Source organism: Oncorhynchus kisutch, linkage group LG21 (assembly GCF_002021735.2).
Source record: "Oncorhynchus kisutch isolate 150728-3 linkage group LG21, Okis_V2, whole genome shotgun sequence".
Lineage (NCBI taxonomy): Eukaryota > Metazoa > Chordata > Actinopteri > Salmoniformes > Salmonidae > Oncorhynchus > Oncorhynchus kisutch.
In genome coordinates this window covers 15,045,078-15,063,885 of record NC_034194.2, presented here as the reverse complement: position 1 = coordinate 15,063,885, position 18,808 = coordinate 15,045,078, and the positions used below count along the sequence as shown (strand labels likewise).

Below are 18,808 nucleotides of genomic sequence, written 5' to 3'. Positions count from 1 at the left end.
TGTTGGCCCAACTCCCCATTAGGAGACTAGGTTTGTGTTTCCATTATTTTGTCAGTCACTTTTACATTCGGGCCGATACGCATGTAGGTAGGTAGACCTGCTGGAAGTTTAACTGTGGTGGTGGCTAATGGAGGAATGGGCTGTGAGGACGTATATTGCCGTCAGTCACTCACCCTGTGACTGTGGGGTCTCTGAGATGACTGGTTCACTCACCCTGTGACTGTGGGGTCTCCATCTGAGATGACTGGTTCTTCTCTCGTCGCCTCTGCTTCTCGTCCTCCCAGATGGCCTGCAGGCCAGGGTTGCTGCCAATCTGATCTGCACACACACACACACACACAGTGTCGGCATAGATCAGTCGGTTGAATGAGGGCCTCTGCATTTCCCATCTACAGTTGGTTGAATGAGGGCCTTTGTTTCAAAGAGTACATTGACGCACACAAAGTTAAAGAGCTCAGATCACCACTAACCACTCAAAACTGGACAAGGGCTCAAAATCAGAATCATTCCTCAAACCATTTCATTCTCAACAGTGAGTTTGTATGTCTGTTTTTTGGGCAGATGGAAAATCTACTTGCTGAAGGCACATATGTGGACTGCCCTGGCGTGACCCCTTTTCTGCCAGATAATGGTGTGTGTGTGTGTGTTTCCCACACTCCGTATTCTGAGCACAGCTAATCTAAAACACAACCAAGCACTTTGTTTCTGCTGTGTCATTCTGTTCCTAACATTTATCACGAATGGCAGAAAGACTGTAGAAATAGTTCATACTGGATTGAGATACTATGAGGTCTGGGAACACATTCCAATGGCAGATGCATATTCACGCATGTTTTTAACAGAATGCTTTATTTTTGCTTCATGTTCCCAGTTCAATCTGCTCTTCCAGTCTTCCATCCTACACCCCCCTGTTTCTCTCTCCCCCTCCCTAACAGAAGGTCGGAGAAAGACGAGACTACAGAGAGACGGGGTGAGTGGACAGTGTTTGTTTTGGCCCGGGTGGCCACTGATCTAACGCTCGGATGTGCTGGAGAGCAGGAGCCTGGCAGTGGGGTGCGAGACAGACTGTTTGATCTGGAGAAGGCCTCCATCGCTCATCTGGGTTACATAGGTAGGGGTCCCAAATGGAACCCTATATATAGGGCTCCTAAAGGGCTCTGGTCAAAAGTAGTGCACTACATAGGGAATAGGGTGCCATTTGAGACGCAACCAAGGTTTGACGAGGAAAAGCCTTCGTTCCTTGACTGTTGCACAGTCAGAGCAGTGGAGTCAGTGGAGTCATTAACCTCAGTCTCTCCTTGTGCGTCTGTCGGACTGTCTGACTGGCGGTTTTTATATATGACTAAAAATATGTTGTTTCCCAGTTTCTCGCCATCCTTACTCTCTATTTCCAGACGGTTGAGGATGTCTACAGCCACAGCATCCACTTCCAGCTCACATGTGCTCTGTTTCTCCACATCCTCCAGGACCAGGGAACTGCATTAGAGAGAGAAGAGAGAAGGAGATCATGCAGATTGGGCGAGCGAGAGAGCAAGAGGTGAGCACACAACATGGATGCACATTACGCGCTAAATCCTACACGGACAGAAATGTACAGACAAGACCTAAAAACACAACGCTGCATTGGCCCACAGCATGTCATTGGAGCCGGTCTGTGCTGGCGTGGCTCACCAGGCTATGGCATCCTCCTCCCAGCGGTCAAACATTCCTCCCAGCGTACTGTCGCTCAGTCTGGAGGTACAGGGGCTCTTCAAGGGGCTGGTGGCTGGCCTGCTGCAGCCCTGGCGATCTGGGGGAAATCCCTCTGTTCAAGAGACACGTGCACACAGACACACAAAAACATGTGAATCATGTGATGGAAGCCAATAGATTTTTTGGGGGGGGTAAACCAGTCTACAGACATTGTGTCTTCAACATAGAGCAAAATGCCAAAAGAAAAGCATACCAGCTCAGTATTTCCAATTCATTTGGATCTACACAGCTTTCTAGAATCCCAGGTCCTTTGTCATCGTCTTCACTTGATCCCAGATTACAAACTCCCTTTCAACTAGGTGTTGTACAAAGGAGAATATAAACAGGTGAACATTATCACAGAGTTTCAGCCCCTTTGTACTTTTTGGTTCTTTGCAACCCATTTTCCGTTGATTGCGTCAAAATCCAGGAAGTGGCCCCCTCTTTGTCTGGGGAGAGTGTTGCGTGAACATTGTTAAGAACCTGTTCATCTGAAGCGGGGGTGGGGGGGTGGGGGGGTTCCTGGCCTATTCATTAACCCTTCCATGCGTGGTGGTGTCACGCTGGGTTCTGCCTCCCCTGGCCCAGGAGACTCGCTCAGGCATGAAGACAACTGCAGAGCGGAGATACCTGTCCCATCTCGGCTCAGCGCGGCCCGGGATTAGCGCTTCGTAAGCCTTAGTCAAGATCAAACAGAAAGTGGCCAATCTACCGCTTTATTCCCAACCGTCGGGCGCCGTGTGAAGCCAAGGCCAAGTTCAACCCTCAGATCTGAGGGAAACCTTCCTGCTCCTCCAATCCCACTGTTCTACCACTCTCGCCCTGCTCCTGCGAGGGGCCTAGTGAGAGTCACAGGTTCCCGTCCTGGGAAGACGGGAGGAAATCTGACCGCCGCGGCCCTCCAACGAGATATCGATTGTCCCAGCTTGGCTAGCCGTCTGTGGTTTCGTTTCGGGTTGGCAGAGGCGATGTGGGGCGTAATATTAATACTAAACAGCGATGTACAGTGCAAGTTCATATCAACAGCCTGAGTTCAACAGGTCACAAGTAAACACATCCATATTCAAGCCCTCACTGTTCATTTCTCTAGATTGATGGCTGGGTGTTTATCCAACTCAGGTGGAAAAACAGTACCAAGAATGCAGTACCAAGAATAGGGGGGGGGGGGGGGGGGGGGTTGTCGGTATAGTGTTCTCTTCTGTGTACCATCACATTTTGTTAGTTTTTTTGTTGTACAACAAATTCTTATTTTCAATGACGGCCTAGGAACAGTGGGTTAACTGCCTGTTCAGGGGCAGAACGACGGATTAGTACCTTGTCAGCTTGGGGGTTTGAACTTGCAACCTTCCAGTTACAAGTCCACCGCTCTAACCACTAGGCTACCCTGCTCAACAGGCTTGCAGTGTTCCAGAATGCTAGTTATTCCTCTGGTCTGCCGCGGACCCCATTGCTTCCAGTCTTCTCCCGCACTCTTTTCTTCCTCTCTAAAGGCTTTTCCGTGTGTTGGTGAGGTGTCATCTTTGAAGAAGTCCACCTTCAGGTCTTTGTAAAGCAAGGGTGTTATCTGCTAGCCACTCTTTAGAAAGTTACACACTGACCAGGATGCATTAGGACGATAAGGTTTGTGTGTGTGTGTGTGTGTGTGTGTGTGTGTGTGTGTGTGTGTGTGTGTGTGTGTGAGATAGAAAGAGAACTACAGCGGCCGCCCCGAAGCATCTCAAGGCCATCGTAGAGAACACAAATACATCACGACAAAAGCATTGCAGCTCTTCCTCTCTTACACCACCACCCCCCCCCCCCCCCCCCATCATATCTGGATCGTTATGACTGGGCATAGTGCGCACCCCTCAGCCACACAAAAGAGGTGTCCCGCAACACCACTCAGCCAGGTCACAGGTTTGTGACAAGGCCCCTGAAGCAGCCTACTCCGTTCCTGCCCGTCCCTTACCTCTGCGCGGCTGGCTCCGGCGGAACTTGACAGCTCCCAGGTTGATCAGGTTCATGCCGTACAGGTTGTAGTCGATGAACAGCTGCAGCAGGTAGGGGATGTGGGCCTCGTGGGGCTGGTAGTGCTTGTTCATCACAGCGCCTCCTTGCAACAGCTCACACACCCTGGAACCACACACACAGTTTGACATTAGATACGTTGTTATACGCTATCCCTAGGCATGTTCTTCGCGTCCAGAAAAGGCTGTGTGTTCCAAAATGATTGAGTCGGAGAGGCTTTCATTCCAGAGTTGATATGCTTTCATTCAACAACGCTTTCACCGAGTCCTAGTCGCTGGAAAGAAACTGTGACGACACGCAATTATACTTTTCAAACTTGAAACTTCCCGCCAGTCTTTTGGCCGGTCCAATATCCATAATAATAATGTAGGCCACAGTGACAGTTCCCCTTTAAAAGGTCAGAGCGGAGAGAGTTGATTGATTCAGTGATTGATCTGGAACAAGACAGGGGCTCATAACAGTCAGTCAGGCTGGGAGCAGACAGTGTGCCAGTTAGACTCTCTCTCTCTCGCTCGCTCTCTCTCCTCCCTCAGTGTCTCTCGCTCGCTCTCCTCCCTCAGTATCACTCGCTCGCTCTCTCTCCTCTGTCCCGTCTCTCGGAATCAGTGCAGTAGCACGGCTCCACTCACAGTGACTGATAGCTTCAGCAGCTAAATAACAGCCGGTGTGCACGCACACATACACACACACACACACACACACTCTCTTACACAAAACAGACACGTACTTGCTTTGTCTCTCGCACAGTCGCTCTGTCTCTCCGTCTCAAGGCACACACACTGTCTAAAACATACACACACACACACACACACACCGCTAGAGCTCTGTACTACATAAGCGGGCCGATCAATATCAACAGAATGAGCATCATAGTCATGTCCACACAGGCTAGCCTACAGACAGAGAGCATAGCCCTCTCTAACAACAGGAACACATTGCGAATGTTAACATATATGCTATTACAGCTCCAACAAAAAAAAAAAAAGAAGACTGGTGAGAAATGCAAGCTGAGGCAAAAAAAGTAGAACACTCCTCACCTTTTGACCATCTGAGGATTGTACAGATAGATCTTCATAAACTTCCTCTCCATGGCATGGTATCCATAAAAAGGCCTGTGGGGGGGGGGGACAGACACAGTCAGAAGAACCTCTTGGGAAAACAACACAATACAGACTTCACCTACCATTCACCTTCTAACATGAACATGTGAGCCTTCAGACTCTACCCCGTTCTCAATGTGTCTTTTCTTGATTCCTCGTGTCTTCTCTCCTCGCCTCCTACTCAAAACCCATAGGAGGAGAATGCCCTAGGGGAGGAACCTTGGGTCATCTCCTCCAATGAGGTTTGACGAAGGAGGCGAGGAAACAGGTGGGAGATGGGAGGAAAAACAAATTGAGAAAGAGCCTCCGCCGTGTACTTAGTGACCCTACTAAGGAACAGTGGTCTAGCTAAAAGAGAGGGAGCGGAGACTTACATGCCGGAGACCAGTGCCACCTTGAAGACGTGCTGTGTGTTGGAGGAGGGGTTTCCCATGGACACGTTGAGGGCCCTGTCGATGCTGAAGGCTACCTGACGCAGGTAGCTCTCCGCCTGCTGCCCGTAGCCATCGTACGGCACATAGAGGTAGGGGAAGATGCCATGGAGGTGGAGACAGGTCTTCTGACCTGAGAGAGAGAGAGAAGAGAGAGAGTCAATTCTGGTTGAGATAGTGGTAGGCTAGTCCTTCATTCGCCGTGTAGAATCGTCGGGAAGTGAACAAACAACGTTCTGTGGTCAGAGGCGATAGGATGTCCGTTCGCGTTGGTCCGCCGTGTCCTTCAGACAGACGGTGTGTGTTCATGTGGCAGAGCTGCTGTGTCAAACTCAACAAAAAAGTTGGTTACCTCAACCCATAGGAACAACTGTGAAACTGGCACAAACAAAGCCACTCGGCATTATACAGCGATATAAAACTAAAGATTCAATTCAAGTAGTAGTCCGACTCATAGTTCATTTACCAAAAAGCTAAAGCGTGCCGACTTTAAACAACATATTTACAGCCGGTGACGCAGGTCTGCCAGTGACGTGACTGATTTGACTAAGATACTATTAATACTAGACATGCACACAATGGAGACAGATTGGCCTCTCTACTGAGGGGAGAAAGAGAGGAGTGGGGGGGGTCCAGTAAAATAGCTCGTACACAGTTTCCAACCGCGGGAAGAGATGCCGCCATCCAGCCCTGCTCAGGCAGACTGATGAAATACAACAAAAGGTCTGTAAAAGGAGCCTTGAATCACGAGTGCACGCCACCACGATGTCAAGCCCGTCATTACTAACCAACGGGGGACTGTCTCCATGAGGGGAGGGAGACTGACGCTGACGGGGGGGGGGGGGGGGACGGGACTGATATGGAATGAGGTCATCATGAACTTGTGTAGTGTGTGTAAAAAATTATAAAAAAATTCAACAATATTCTGTGTGTGACAGAGCTAAAAGACAAAGGAAACAAAGCCATCTAGACCTCACTGGCTGACTGATAGTCCTGTTCAGGTTTGGGCTAGTCCAGGCCTAATGTCAGATACGTAATACGATTCCATCCTACTCTGAATAGGGACCATGTGGCTGTGGGACGGGAACGAGAGACCATGCAGACCAGATGAGACGGAAGGACTGGCAGCAGGAGGAGGCAGTACAGAGCTTCACCGCCCCAGCACCTACAGAGCCTCTCCTCTCCCACACGTCAGCCCCATCTGCTCACGCACCCGCACAGAGAACGCCACACGGCCCCTTAATATCATGTTTTGTAGGGGAATTGAGGAGGGGCGGGGGAGGGGTTGTTGTGGGTCATGGAGTTCTATTTTTTCCCTGGGCCCAATTGTTCAACCTGAACCCGTGGCATGGAGTACTTCTGCAGAGAAAACAGCCTGCGTAAAAACGACATCCTGCATATCTCTGCAACCATGCAGAGGGTGACACAGGAAGTGGTCAAAATAGACAGAGAAACAGATAGGGTTTATGTCATCGCGAGGCGGGTGGGGGGGGGGGCAAACGAGACCGCGCCAACCAAAAGAAAGCAGCTCTCCAGGGGAACCCCTTACAGACGACAGTGGCAAACAACGCAGCGTGTGAATCGCTTTCAGTTTCAACACACGGGCATCAACCAGGCGAGCAGACCAGACCGACGGATAACCCTTCACGTCTACATAGAACGGCCTAATCTGACATCCAATCCTTTCACCACCACAGAAACAGACAGTCAAGGCAGGAAAAGTACACTAGGCAGAGTGCGTCTTCTCTAAGGACAGACAGGTAGACTGGCATAGAGCCAGTCGGGGGCGGAGAGGGCAGACAAAAGGAGCTGTGAGGTAGGCTAGGTACAGTTGGGAACGCGTGTGTGTGTGGGGGGGGGGGGGGTATGTGCCTTGCTAGTGAACACGGTCGTAACACACAGACACACACACACACACACACGCCATTGGTGAAGCTGCTACTGCAGTTGCTAGGTAACGGAAGCCGGCAAGCAGCACAAGCCCCTGACAGACAGCGGGGAAATATAAACAAGTGATTCTTTCCACCCAGCTGGCCGGTAAGGAGCGAGAGGAAATAAGAAAGATAGAGGAAAGGAGAGAGACACACAGAGAGAGAAAAATAAAGTGAGGGGGAGTGATAAAAAGAGAGAGGCAGATAGGAAGTGAGAGTCTCTCTTTCTAAAGAGACCAAGAAGAGAGAGACAGACTGAGATTCTCTCTCGGTCTCTTAGAGAGACTGAGTGAGTAAGAAAGAGAGTAAGAGAGACTAAGGAGAGAGCGAGTAAGAGAGACTAAGGAGAGAGCGATTAAGAGAGAGAGAGGAAATGAAAGAGGGAGTTGTGTCTGACTGAGGCCCTAGGGCTGTTCTCTCTCGCTCTCTCTTCCTGTCTGAGTAGAGAGTGGTCCCCAGCCACCCGTCAGCTCCTGACCACCCCCGACCGAGTGGGGCTCCCTGATTTGTTAATGGGAGGGAGGACCAGACCAAGAGAAGGGACTGTGGGGCTACTGCAGACAGGGCCCTATCATAGAGTTAGATAGAGGATGCAACATTGTAGCCGTCCCATTACGGCATCTGCTAGAGCATGGTCAGCGCAATTGAGGACGTCTCAATTTTGAAGTAGTCCATTTTATTCTTCTTCTACGAGTTGGGAAACAAACTGAAAGAGTTCACACTGCCACCAGGAGGAGTGCATCGTTTGAACAGCAATAAAGCCCAAGTTTGTGAATTACTGCCACCCGCAGTTCTGGAATGTTTGCTCACGAGTATAAATAGGAATTCCCACCCAGTTAACTACTTCAGAATGATGAAAGTCCTCAAATGGCGCTGTCCATGCTAAAGCAGGGCACTAGAGTCCTCTATAGAAACCATCTACAGGAAGGAACACGAAGGCAGCGATGATGATTCTCTCTCCATCTCCTCTCCTCCTCCAGGTCTGCAGCAGGCAGCGTGTCTGAATGACTCAGCACTACAGCAGCAGCTCCAGCCTGTCAGTACTGTAGAGTTACAGTCGGAGTGCTGCCTGCTAGCTGCTACTGTACACTGCTGCTGTCTGTGAACAGACAGGACAGACGTCTATAGGAGTCCCTCTCACTGCATGGAGCAGCAGCAGGACTTGTAATAAATATGGAAAAGAGCCTGTGTGTGCGGGGGGGGGGGGTATGTGTGTGAGAGTTTGCATGCACGTGTGTGCGCAACTAGCCACTCAGATCCTCCATCTTGATGAATACCCATTCATGCTCTCGCTGGACTGGACCTGATTGATTGCAGGAAGCTCCGGGTCACACAGAACAAGAGAGTGTGGAGCTGTATAGAACTCTTCTCTCTGTACAATTTGGGCCCTGAGGCACAACCCACAGATGAATGTAGCTTCGGAGTGAGGGGGAATCTGGGACGGAGCGAGGGATGCAGGGGGGGGGAGGGGGGGGGGGGGGACATCCCCTCTGCTATTGCCTCTGGGCCAGAGTAATAAAGAACATGGACAAAACTTGGTTAGGGATTGGGACTGTGGATTATGGACAAAATACCAACTGGGTTTTACAGTAACAAGAGAACAAGGCCAAGATGGTCTAATGGAGTTGAGAGAACAGAACTGAGCACCGTGGAGGAGAGGCTCGTTAACACAGCCTGAGCCCATGTCGAGGACCTAATATCTGCCCGGTCATGTACAGAGTCCCCCTAACACTGTAGGGAGGATAGCGGGGGAGACGAAAGGTTTACGGAAACCCAACACCGGGGGGGGGGGGGTAGAGAGCGAGCGAGAGAAGAGGGGGCGAGAGAAAGAAAGAGCGAAACGGAGACTAAGAAAGAGAGGACGATCAGAGGGAAAGGCCGAGCAAGTTTGTCTGAGGGAGAAACGCACCTGGCGTCATCAAATCTAACCCCCGACCCATTATGCTGCTTCACAAGAGTCACGGTTTCCCTCTATCCCTGCCAGAGCACCTGCAACAACAACAAACAAAACAAAGAAGAGAGAGAGAGAACCTCACAGCCCAACCCACCAGCGGCCTGACTGAGCAGATATCTTCCCCTAGCCCTGTATGGTATGGAGAGAAGAAGGGACGGATGGCAGGAACAAACTAATGGGTGCCGCATGAAGATACTGTCGATCAATAAAGCTTCAGCTTGCTTAGCAAAGATCTGCACCATCATTTATCTTCCCGTCCTTCTAATGAGTTTTAAATGCGGGCGGGTGCGTCATAACTCCTCGCAGACACACGGCCGTTCTAAAACACATCACAGTAAACGCCGGGGGGGGGGGGTGTGTCTCGTTTTACATTAGACTTCAGGGTGATAGAAACGGGACTATGTTGAGGGAATATCAATGTGGCGTGCCCGTCTCCGGTCTGCATCGGGCACATGGAGCCACCCATGGGAGAGGGAGGGAGGGAGGGTGTCCGCGTGTAGAATCTCACGCGACGGTTCAGTCCCGCGGGTTCACTACAGACGCGATCCTGCACCACGACACGAGAGAGAGAGAGAGAGAGAGAGAGAGAGAGAGAGAGAGAGAGGAAAAATACTTGTTTGAGGAGGAGGGAGAGAACAGAGACTGCAGTGAAGGGAAGAGGAGAGAGACGAATGACTACTTTAAATCACATCGCTCTAGTCTGAGGGATTTACTCCAGTCGCCCGCTGGTGGCGGGGGCCCCCCCAGGGGGGGGGGGGGGGGGGGTGAAATGTATACCGCTGCTTTATAAACTATACTAAACAAAAAAATAAAAACGCAGCATGCAACATTGTCAAAGATTTTACTGGGTTACAGTTCATTTCAGGAAATCAGTCAAATGAAATAAATGCATTAGGCCCTAAAATATAATAATAAATAACTAAAAATCGATGGATTTCACATGACTGGGACTACAGATATGCATCCATTGGTCACAGATACCTTAAAAAAGAAAAGGTAGGGGCGTGGATCAGACCACCATTTCCCTCATGCAGCACATTGCATAGAGATGATCAGGCTGTTGATTGTGGCCTGTGGAATGTTGTCCCACTCTTCAATGGCTGTGAGCATTTGCTGGATATTGGCAGGAACTAGAAGACGCGGTCAAATGCATCGATCCAGAGCATCCCAAACATGCTCAATGGGTGACATGTCTGATGAGTATGCAGGCCATTGATGGACTGGGACATTTTCAGCTTCCAGGAATTGTGTACAGATCCTTGTGACATGGGGACATGCATTATCATGCTGAAACATGAGGTGATGGCGGGGGATGAATGGCACGACAATGGGCTTCTGGATCTCATCGCGGTTTCTCTGTGCATTCAAATTGCCATCGATAAAATTCAAATTGTGTTTGTCGTCTAACTTATGCCTGCCCATACCATAACCCCACCGCCACCATGGTGCAAACCGCTAGCCCACACGACTCCATACAAGTGGTATGTAGTTGGGAGGCCGGTTGGAGGTACTGCCAAATTCTCTGGCAACAGCTTAGGTGGACATTCCCTCAGTCAGCATGCCAAGTGCACCCTCCCTCAAAACTAGAGACATTTGTGGCATTGTGTTGTGTGACAAAAACACACATTTTACAGTGGCCTTTTAATGTCCCCAGCACAAGGTGCACCTGTGTAATTATCATGCTACTTAATCAGCTTCTTGATATGCACACCTGTCAGGTGGATGGATTATCTTGGCAAAGGAGAAATGCTCACTAACAGGGATGTAAACAAATTTGTGCCCAAAATTTGAGGGAAATACGCTTTGGGTGCGTATGGAACATTTCTGGGATCTTTCATATCAGCTCATGAAACATGGGACCAACACGTTCCATGTTGTGTTTATATATTTTGTTCAGTATAACTGGCCAGCATGGTGTACAGGTCTTCTAGCAGACACTACGTAATGCTAGTCCTGGGTGAGACTATTGAAATGCTGCCAGGACAGCAATTTATGAAGTGGTGTTTGGTGGCATGCAGGAGGAGTAAACAGTGTGTTTGCCATGCTGTGGAGAGACTCTGATCACACTGTGCCTGTGTGTGTGTGTGGTAGAGACACTCGGGGAGGAGGAGGAGAGAGGCAGACATCGAGGCGGGATGCTGCTATTTTTGGCCTTGCCTGGCTGCAAGGAGCGAGTCTGCTGATGAGCAGAGCAGAGGTGGAGAGGACACAGACAGGGGCTGCTGAGCAAGGAGATGAGCATGTTGATCTATTTACAGCTCTACCTAGCCCTGTGCTCCATTCATACACCACTGTATAGCCTGTACTGTACGTGTGACTGTGTGCGCGTGTGTTAGGATGCTGCTCATTAACTACCCTCTGTTTGGATACCCGCCCACTGCCACCCCCCCCTCCCCTTACACCATCCTCCTCAAACCCCCTCCATCACACAGACACACAAACACTGCAATTTAGGTACAGCGATAATGCACACCGGGTCCCTTCAATCATCCATCCTTCAAAGTGCCTATGCAAATTGTTTTGTTTTAGAGAATAAACAAAGGCGTGAGGGTAGCCGCGTTTCTTTATGGGCACCTCACCCTCTTTCACTCAGAATAGTGCACTGCCGCAGCTTCCTGCTCTGCACTCTTCCCTGTTCTTTGCTTTCCACAGTTGGCCACGTCTCCAGATCTGAGTCTGACACGACCGACACAAAAACCTCTCCGGTCCTGCCTGAGATTCCACAGAGTGGTAAAACCAGGAACGGCTGTTCACTCACTGACCACCCTGTTCTGTAAGGCCTCGTCTTCCATCCGTTGAACACTGAACAGCTCCTATACAGTGGTTTAACCAGGCGTATTCACCACGGACTGCATCCAGATCGGATTCCGAACACAGGCCAGTGTCTTCAGCTGTGTCCTCAGGCCTCCAATAGAAATCACCGTAAGAGGCTGGTAGCCCTGAAATGCTTCCCTTCCACTCTCAGTGTGTCACAGGTTCCATTGTGTCATCGCTAGGAGCCAGAAGCCTCCCTGGCTGAGGTGACTTAATGCTGGGAGAGAGACTGTGGTGGTCCCCGGGCCAAACCTGGAGCAGACAGCAGAATCCTCCCTGGCTGAGGTGACTTCATGCTGGGAGAGAGACTGTGGTGGTCCCCGGTCCAAACCTGGAGCAGACAGCAGAATCCTCCCTGTGACTGCACTTTTCCCTCTCCACAGCCAAGGCCCGTCCTGGCAGACCGCCTGACTCCTGAGCACAGAGTGGAGCAAACAAGTCACTGGACGTCGATTCCCAGCTCTCAGCGAGGGATTTCCTACAGCATTCCCAGTCGTTCCTTCCCATGTCCTGTACCCAGTCCAGTCCTGAGGCAGACAAAGGCCCAAAAGTCTCTATGAAAATCTCTGCGAGGGGATTCATAGATCGTTCCCAGACAGCACCATATCTACAGTCCTGACTGAGGCATGAAACACCTCGAACTCTTTGTGAAGCTCCAGACGGGAACAAGCGGTCTCCTGCTGGGTTCAGTAAAGACATCCCTGGCACTTCAGAGTGTTGAGGAACAAACAGACCAGACGGCCCTGCCAACCAGTGCCAAGCAGGAGTCTTAACAGATGGCCAACCACCTAGCCTCACCTGCGGAACACACACCCACCCACCCACGGAAAAACAGCAGAATACAATATCACGTTTTATTTGGTCTCTGACTGAGGAGTGTGTCACAACAGCACATTATTCTCCACACCTCATGGGTATAGGCCTATGTTGTGAGAATCCATCCTCGTGGAAGATGTAGGTGGCTGGGCAGTGAGCAGGGGCCCCTTTCCGCTACCATCCATCTCCGGTGTGGGATACGAGTGGCGATAACAGGTCCCAGTTCATTCATCCAGCGACAGTGTGATGATGGCACTAATGATCCCGGTACAGCGGATTAACAGCACAGGCCTCCATGCCCTCTGGTGTGTCAAAGCAGGGGCACGCACACACGTACACACACACGCACATAAGTGTTTGCGCTGCAGTCATTTAGCTGTGGCGCGGCACCGCGGCAAAAATCATTGCCACTAAGGCCAAAAAAAATACGGCGCACAAAATTATATTTTGAAGATCCGAGAACAGTGAAGTCCACATGGACTTTTCCTCTTTAAACAAAGAATAGAAAAAAACGAATGACCCCAATAGTTGAATAGTATATCTATTTACCTAGACTTGTTGTTGTTGTGTGTTCTATGCGAGAGAAATAGGCTATTCCTCTCAAGGTGTATTCCAGTTGCGAATGCCATGCACAGCGAGGCTCAATGCAATGACGGGAGAAACAGACGTTTTAAAATGGCCTTTGCTAAAAAGAGGGAGATCCTACTTCATTCCTGAGTGCATAGGGGAGAGTGGGACTAAATGTAACATGTGTCTATTGTAGGGTAACTTGGGGTAAAAACGCCACCCTACCTCAAATACATTTTTGAGGGCATAACTTCAATTGTGATGAGACATGAGGTTTTTTTTTTTGAGCGAGTGTGGCAACCAGGGAAAGTGTTCGGGAGAGAATGGTGACATGATGTGGTTTCTGGGAGAAGTACAGACAGGGGAGTTTTACCCCGGGTGGCAGAATACCATGCAATTTTTTGGAACATAAAATTCATCAATATGATGCTAACTAGTTAAAAGATCACATTCGGGAGCTCCCGAGTGGCGCAGTGGTCCAAGGCACTGCATCACAGCGCTACCTATGCCACTAGAGATTCTGGGTTCGAGTCCGGGCTATGACGCAGCCGGCCCCGACCGGGAGACCCACAATTGGGTCCGGTTTAGGGGAGCGCTGTCTGGTTTAGGGGAGGGTTTGGCCGGCAGGGATGTCCTTGTCCCATCGCGCACTAGCGACTCGTGGCGGGCCGGGCGCCACAGCACCAATACGTTTCCTCCGACACATTGATGTGGCTGGCTTCTGGGTTAAGTGGGCATTTTGTCAAGAAGCAGTGAGGCTTGGTTGGGTTGTGTTTCGGAGGACGCACGGCTCTCGACCTTTGCCTCTCCTGAGTCCGTACAAGAGTTGCAGCGATGAGACAAGACTGCAACTACCAATTGGGAAGAAAAAAGGGTAAAAAGAATATTTGAAAAAGATCACATTCGGGATCTAGCTAATGATTAGCTCAATAGGGTAAATGCAGATGGGCAACTCGGTCCTTCGATTATATTTATTTATAGCCACTTTGCTGCATCAGTTGGGCCACAGATGATAATGCTAATTGCTTATGGTATACCTGATAATATGAATGGGCTATATGTTGGGCTGGGAATTGCCAGGGACTTCACAATACGATATTATCATGATATTTTGCTGCTGATATGATATGTATTGAGATTCTCCCGATTCTATATAATATTGTGATTCGATACTGTGATTTTATTGCGATTCGATGTTCCAACCCTATTGCTCATCACATGTCTGCTGCAGAGGGACAAAAGAGAGCCATGAGAACATCACATTTTGATCGGTCATGGAAACAAAAGTGCTGAAAACAAATTAGCCTCATTTTTAAAAAGAAGATGGAGAACAAGCTATGAATGAAAAATACTGGCGTTTTGGTGCAGGTACAGCCAACTAGCGCAAAAATAATATTGCAATATTGTCAAAATGATACATCGTCAAAAATGATATCCCGATATGTAACTATCCACCCCCCCTCAAAATCACTAGCTATATGCCTGGTCCAATACTTTAAAAGAATTTTAGCAAACAATTTTAACAATATGTTATTGGGCTCATTTCATTTTGGAGTGAAAAGTCAGCAGAAGGGAGCTTGTCATTCCTTCTCCATAAAAATGCTGTGACCTTCTCCCCCACTGATACACATATTTCCAGAGGAAACACACAAACACACACACCACAACAACAACCCTGGGGGAACAAGACTATACAGCCAAGCAGTCAGAGACGTCCCACAGCGGGAAGGAAATACTATGACTGGGGAAAAAGCAGGATAGTAGGTCCATCAGCTGGACCACTAAGACCACTGTCGCCGTAGCAACGTGCCTGTATGGACGCTTCTTCATCCAGGGCGAGTCATCGCTGCACAGCTGCCCAATGTCAGACGTGGTGAGAGAGACAAATCGAGGACCTTTCAATGAGCGTCACCTGCACCCCGGCACACCTGTCTCAACCAGTCGCATTAATCAGGTGGGCTAGAAGGGTGGGTGTGTGTGTGTGTGTGTGTGTATCTGCCAGACCTGTGCGATTAGTGCGACGGCAGCCTGTCGATCGATGTCCTGCCAGCTCTGGCTGTGCTCACACAAACATGTTCAATCAATCAAAGTCTGCACGTCCAACCACCTCAAGAAGCGACGGCAGCAAGTGAGCCATAAGACACAAACACTGAGGAGGTGAGGTGAGGAGGCCAAATGACTAACATTCCACGGGGAGTGTCTTTATCAGCGGGATAGAATGACAGAACGGTAGCGAGAGGAGGAGGAAGAGAGACGGACAGGGGCTACAGTCCGGTTCACTAGCACTGCAGTGGGTGACCATCGCAGTCACACGCGCAAGTCCACAGAACCCCAGTCCCGAGACCAACAGACTGAACCAGGACGTGGTTTCTGTGGTTTGACCTTCGCTCCCTCGCCGCTCTGTGTGTTATTGTGGTCCAGTCCTCTCGCCTACTCCATGTTTATTTGTGGCCCACTAATACCAGTGGCCCTCTGAGCCCCCCCCCCCTCCCCTCCCTGCCGCTAGCTACAGTAGAGGGGGAAGAGAATTACTAGCAGGCTGAAGAACTCTGCCACCAGGGCGGCTTCATTCCCACATAGTCCAGACACAAAGCCACATCTGTCTGACCACAGACCCAAGCACTCTGCTTAACGATGAGGAGCGTCAGAGGAGGACAGACCAGAACAGCCTGAGGGCAGCAGGACAGAACCCACTGTAGATGCGATGACAACTGGAGGAGGGGAAGAGGAGGAGATGGAGTGGAGAGAGGGGGCTGTGAAGTGCAGTATGCTAGTATGCCAACACTGAGGTAGAGGCCACACATCCAAACGACCTGTCCAGTCAGATTAGAAAGCGCCGACTTCTCTCTCCCTGCATCCTCACTAATGTTTGCCACCGTGTTGGAGCTCAGGTATGTCACCGTGGCTCAGGGTGATGAAGGAGGGGTGTCAGGGTGATGAAGGAGGGGTGTCAGGGTGATGAAGGAGGGGGGTGTCAGGGTGAGAGGCCGATGAACTTGACAGGGTCAGGGAGGGTAGAGGCCAGGGAGGGCAGCTCCAGTCCCACACGCATCACTGACCAGCCCCCCCCCCCAAACAGGACACAGGAACACAATGTGACATGACACCTGTCTCTGACACTGGAAGAGAGAGAGTAGTTGTGGAAAAGGCAAGGTGGGGGGGAGATTAGGAAGAGAGAGAGAAATTGGATCTGCAGGAACTGATTGAACAGTAGGTAGAGGAGAACAAAGGAACGGGAGAGGGAGCGAGGGGAGAGGGAGCGAGGGGAGAGGGAGCGAGGGGAGAGGGAGCGAGGGGAGAGGGAGCGAGGGGAGAGCGGGAGAGGGAAGAGCACGGGGAGAGGGAAGAGCACGGGGAGAGGGAGAGCACGGGGAGAGGGAGAGCACGGGGAGAGGGAGAGCACGGGGAGAGGGAGAGCACGGGGAGAGGGAGAGCACGGGGAGAGGGAGAGCACGGGGAGAGGGAGAGCACGGGGAGAGGGAGAGCACGGGGAGAGGGAGAGCGAGAGAAAGAACAAGACAAAGGAGAGGGGAAGAGCGCGAGAGAAAGAACGAATGCGAGAGCAAGAGAAAGAGGAAGGGAGAGTGAAAGAGCGCGAGAAGAGCGCCACAGACTGTGACCAGCGGGCAGGGTATCCTCCGTGTCTGCGGCTCTCAGTCTGACAGCAGTGTGTAGACTAGCCTGACGACACACACACACACGGCAGGGAATGAACAGCGTCAGGCAATGACTTCTCTCCCTGCATCTTCAGGTATGTGACTGTGGCTCAGGGTGAACTTGACAGGGTCAGGGAGAGTAGAGCACAGGGAGGGCAGCTGCAGTCCCACAAGCATATCTGACCTAGTCACATTCTGACCGGGATTCTGACCGGGGTTCCCCCCCCCTCTCCCTAAACAGGACACAGGAACACAATGTGACATGACACCTGCAGGGACAGGTCACCTCTGACACTGGAAGAGAGGGAGTAGCTGTGGGAAAAGGAACAAAAGAAGTGGGAGAAATTAGGGAAGAGAGAAATTGGATCTGTAGGAAAAGATTGCCCAGTGGGTAGAGGAGAACAGAGAGAGAAAGGCCGGCGTAGGCAGACCTAGCTCTCAAGAGAAGACATTTTGTGGGCAGAGTGCACACAGCCTGGAGGTGGAAATTGAGCTGCACTTCCTAACCTCCTGCCAAATGTATGACCATATTAGAGACACATATTTCCCTCAGATTACACAGATCCACAAAGAATTCAAAACAAACCCAATTTCAATAAACTCCCATATCTACTGATTGAAATACCACAGCGTGACATCACAGCAGCAAGATTTGTGACCTGTTGCCACAAGGGCAACCAGCGAAGAACAAACACCATTGTAAACACAACCTATATTTATTCTTTATTTATCTTCCCTTTAGTACTTTAACTATTTGCACATAATATAACATTTGAAATGTCTTCTCCTTTGGAACTTTTGTGAGTGTAATGTTTACTGTTCATTTTGATTTCCCTTTTGTTTATTATCTACTTCACTTTGGCAATGTTAACATATGTTTCCCATGCCAGTAAAGCCCTGAGAGAAGAGGAGAGAGAGAGAGGAGGAGGAGGGAGAAGAGAAGAGTGACCAGCGGGCAGGGTATCCTCTGTGTCAGCAGCTCCCAGTCTAACAGAAGTGTGTAGACTAGCCTTACGACACACACACACACGTCAGGGAATGAACAGCATCACCGTGGACACACAATCATGCAGTATGTATGACCACACATGCTGCTGTTTGACCATTAGCCTGGGCGCTTCTGTACTAACAAGCAGCCCGAATATTCCAATCCAGGCAATTAAAAGACACACATTTAGTGTTAGAGAACGTAAATATTCATTTAGTCAGAAACTGCCAAGCAGTCTGGACTGGAGGGTGACTGTGAAATTCTAAATATAATGACAAATGGATACCCTTGTTCTACCCTTGTTCGACGGCGGTCAACAGAACAAAGGGAGACCGACGGTGTCGGAATCTGAATTGAACTTTGCTATGAAATAATATAATATGCAAATATCTTCCCTTGAGATATTAAAAATGTGAGAGATGGAATCAAATGAAGCTATTGTGTTTCCAGCCTAATGTGCTAGCTAGACCAAGTGTTGCACATGATCTACTGTGGGCTAGTACTGTGGCTAATATCAGAATGGCCGGAAGCCATCTCTATCAAAAAGAAAGAAAGAAAGAACGAGAACGAGAGGAAAAAGACAAAACGAGAGAGAGAGAGAGAGGGAGAGAAAAAAGACAAAAGGAGAGAGAGAGAGAGAAAAAAGACAAAACGAGAGAGAGAGAGAGAGAGGAAAAAGACAAAACACGAGAGAGAGAGAGAGAGAGAGAAAAAGAAAAAAAACAAAACACCGAGAGAGAGAGAGAGAGAGAGAGAGGAAAAAGACAAAACACGAGAGAGAGAGAGAGAGAGAGAGAGGAAAAAGACAAAACA

At 49.9% G+C, this 18,808-nt stretch overlaps 1 protein-coding gene across 2 annotated transcripts in view; it reads right to left on the bottom strand.

Annotated features, from left to right (window-relative positions):
- Window positions 1-18,808, bottom strand: part of rev3l (REV3 like, DNA directed polymerase zeta catalytic subunit) — a 47,511-nt gene that overhangs the window by 19,324 nt on the left and 9,379 nt on the right. For both annotated transcript variants that reach the window (XM_031800084.1, XM_020455487.2), the window contains exons 2-7: window positions 5,213-5,402; window positions 4,776-4,850; window positions 3,680-3,843; window positions 1,672-1,804; window positions 1,382-1,476; window positions 214-318 (exon numbers count right to left, since the gene is read on the bottom strand). In XM_031800084.1, coding sequence (XP_031655944.1) covers window positions 214-318; window positions 1,382-1,476; window positions 1,672-1,804; window positions 3,680-3,843; window positions 4,776-4,850; window positions 5,213-5,402 — 762 coding nt within the window. The remainder of the gene's footprint in view (window positions 1-213; window positions 319-1,381; window positions 1,477-1,671; window positions 1,805-3,679; window positions 3,844-4,775; window positions 4,851-5,212; window positions 5,403-18,808) is intronic.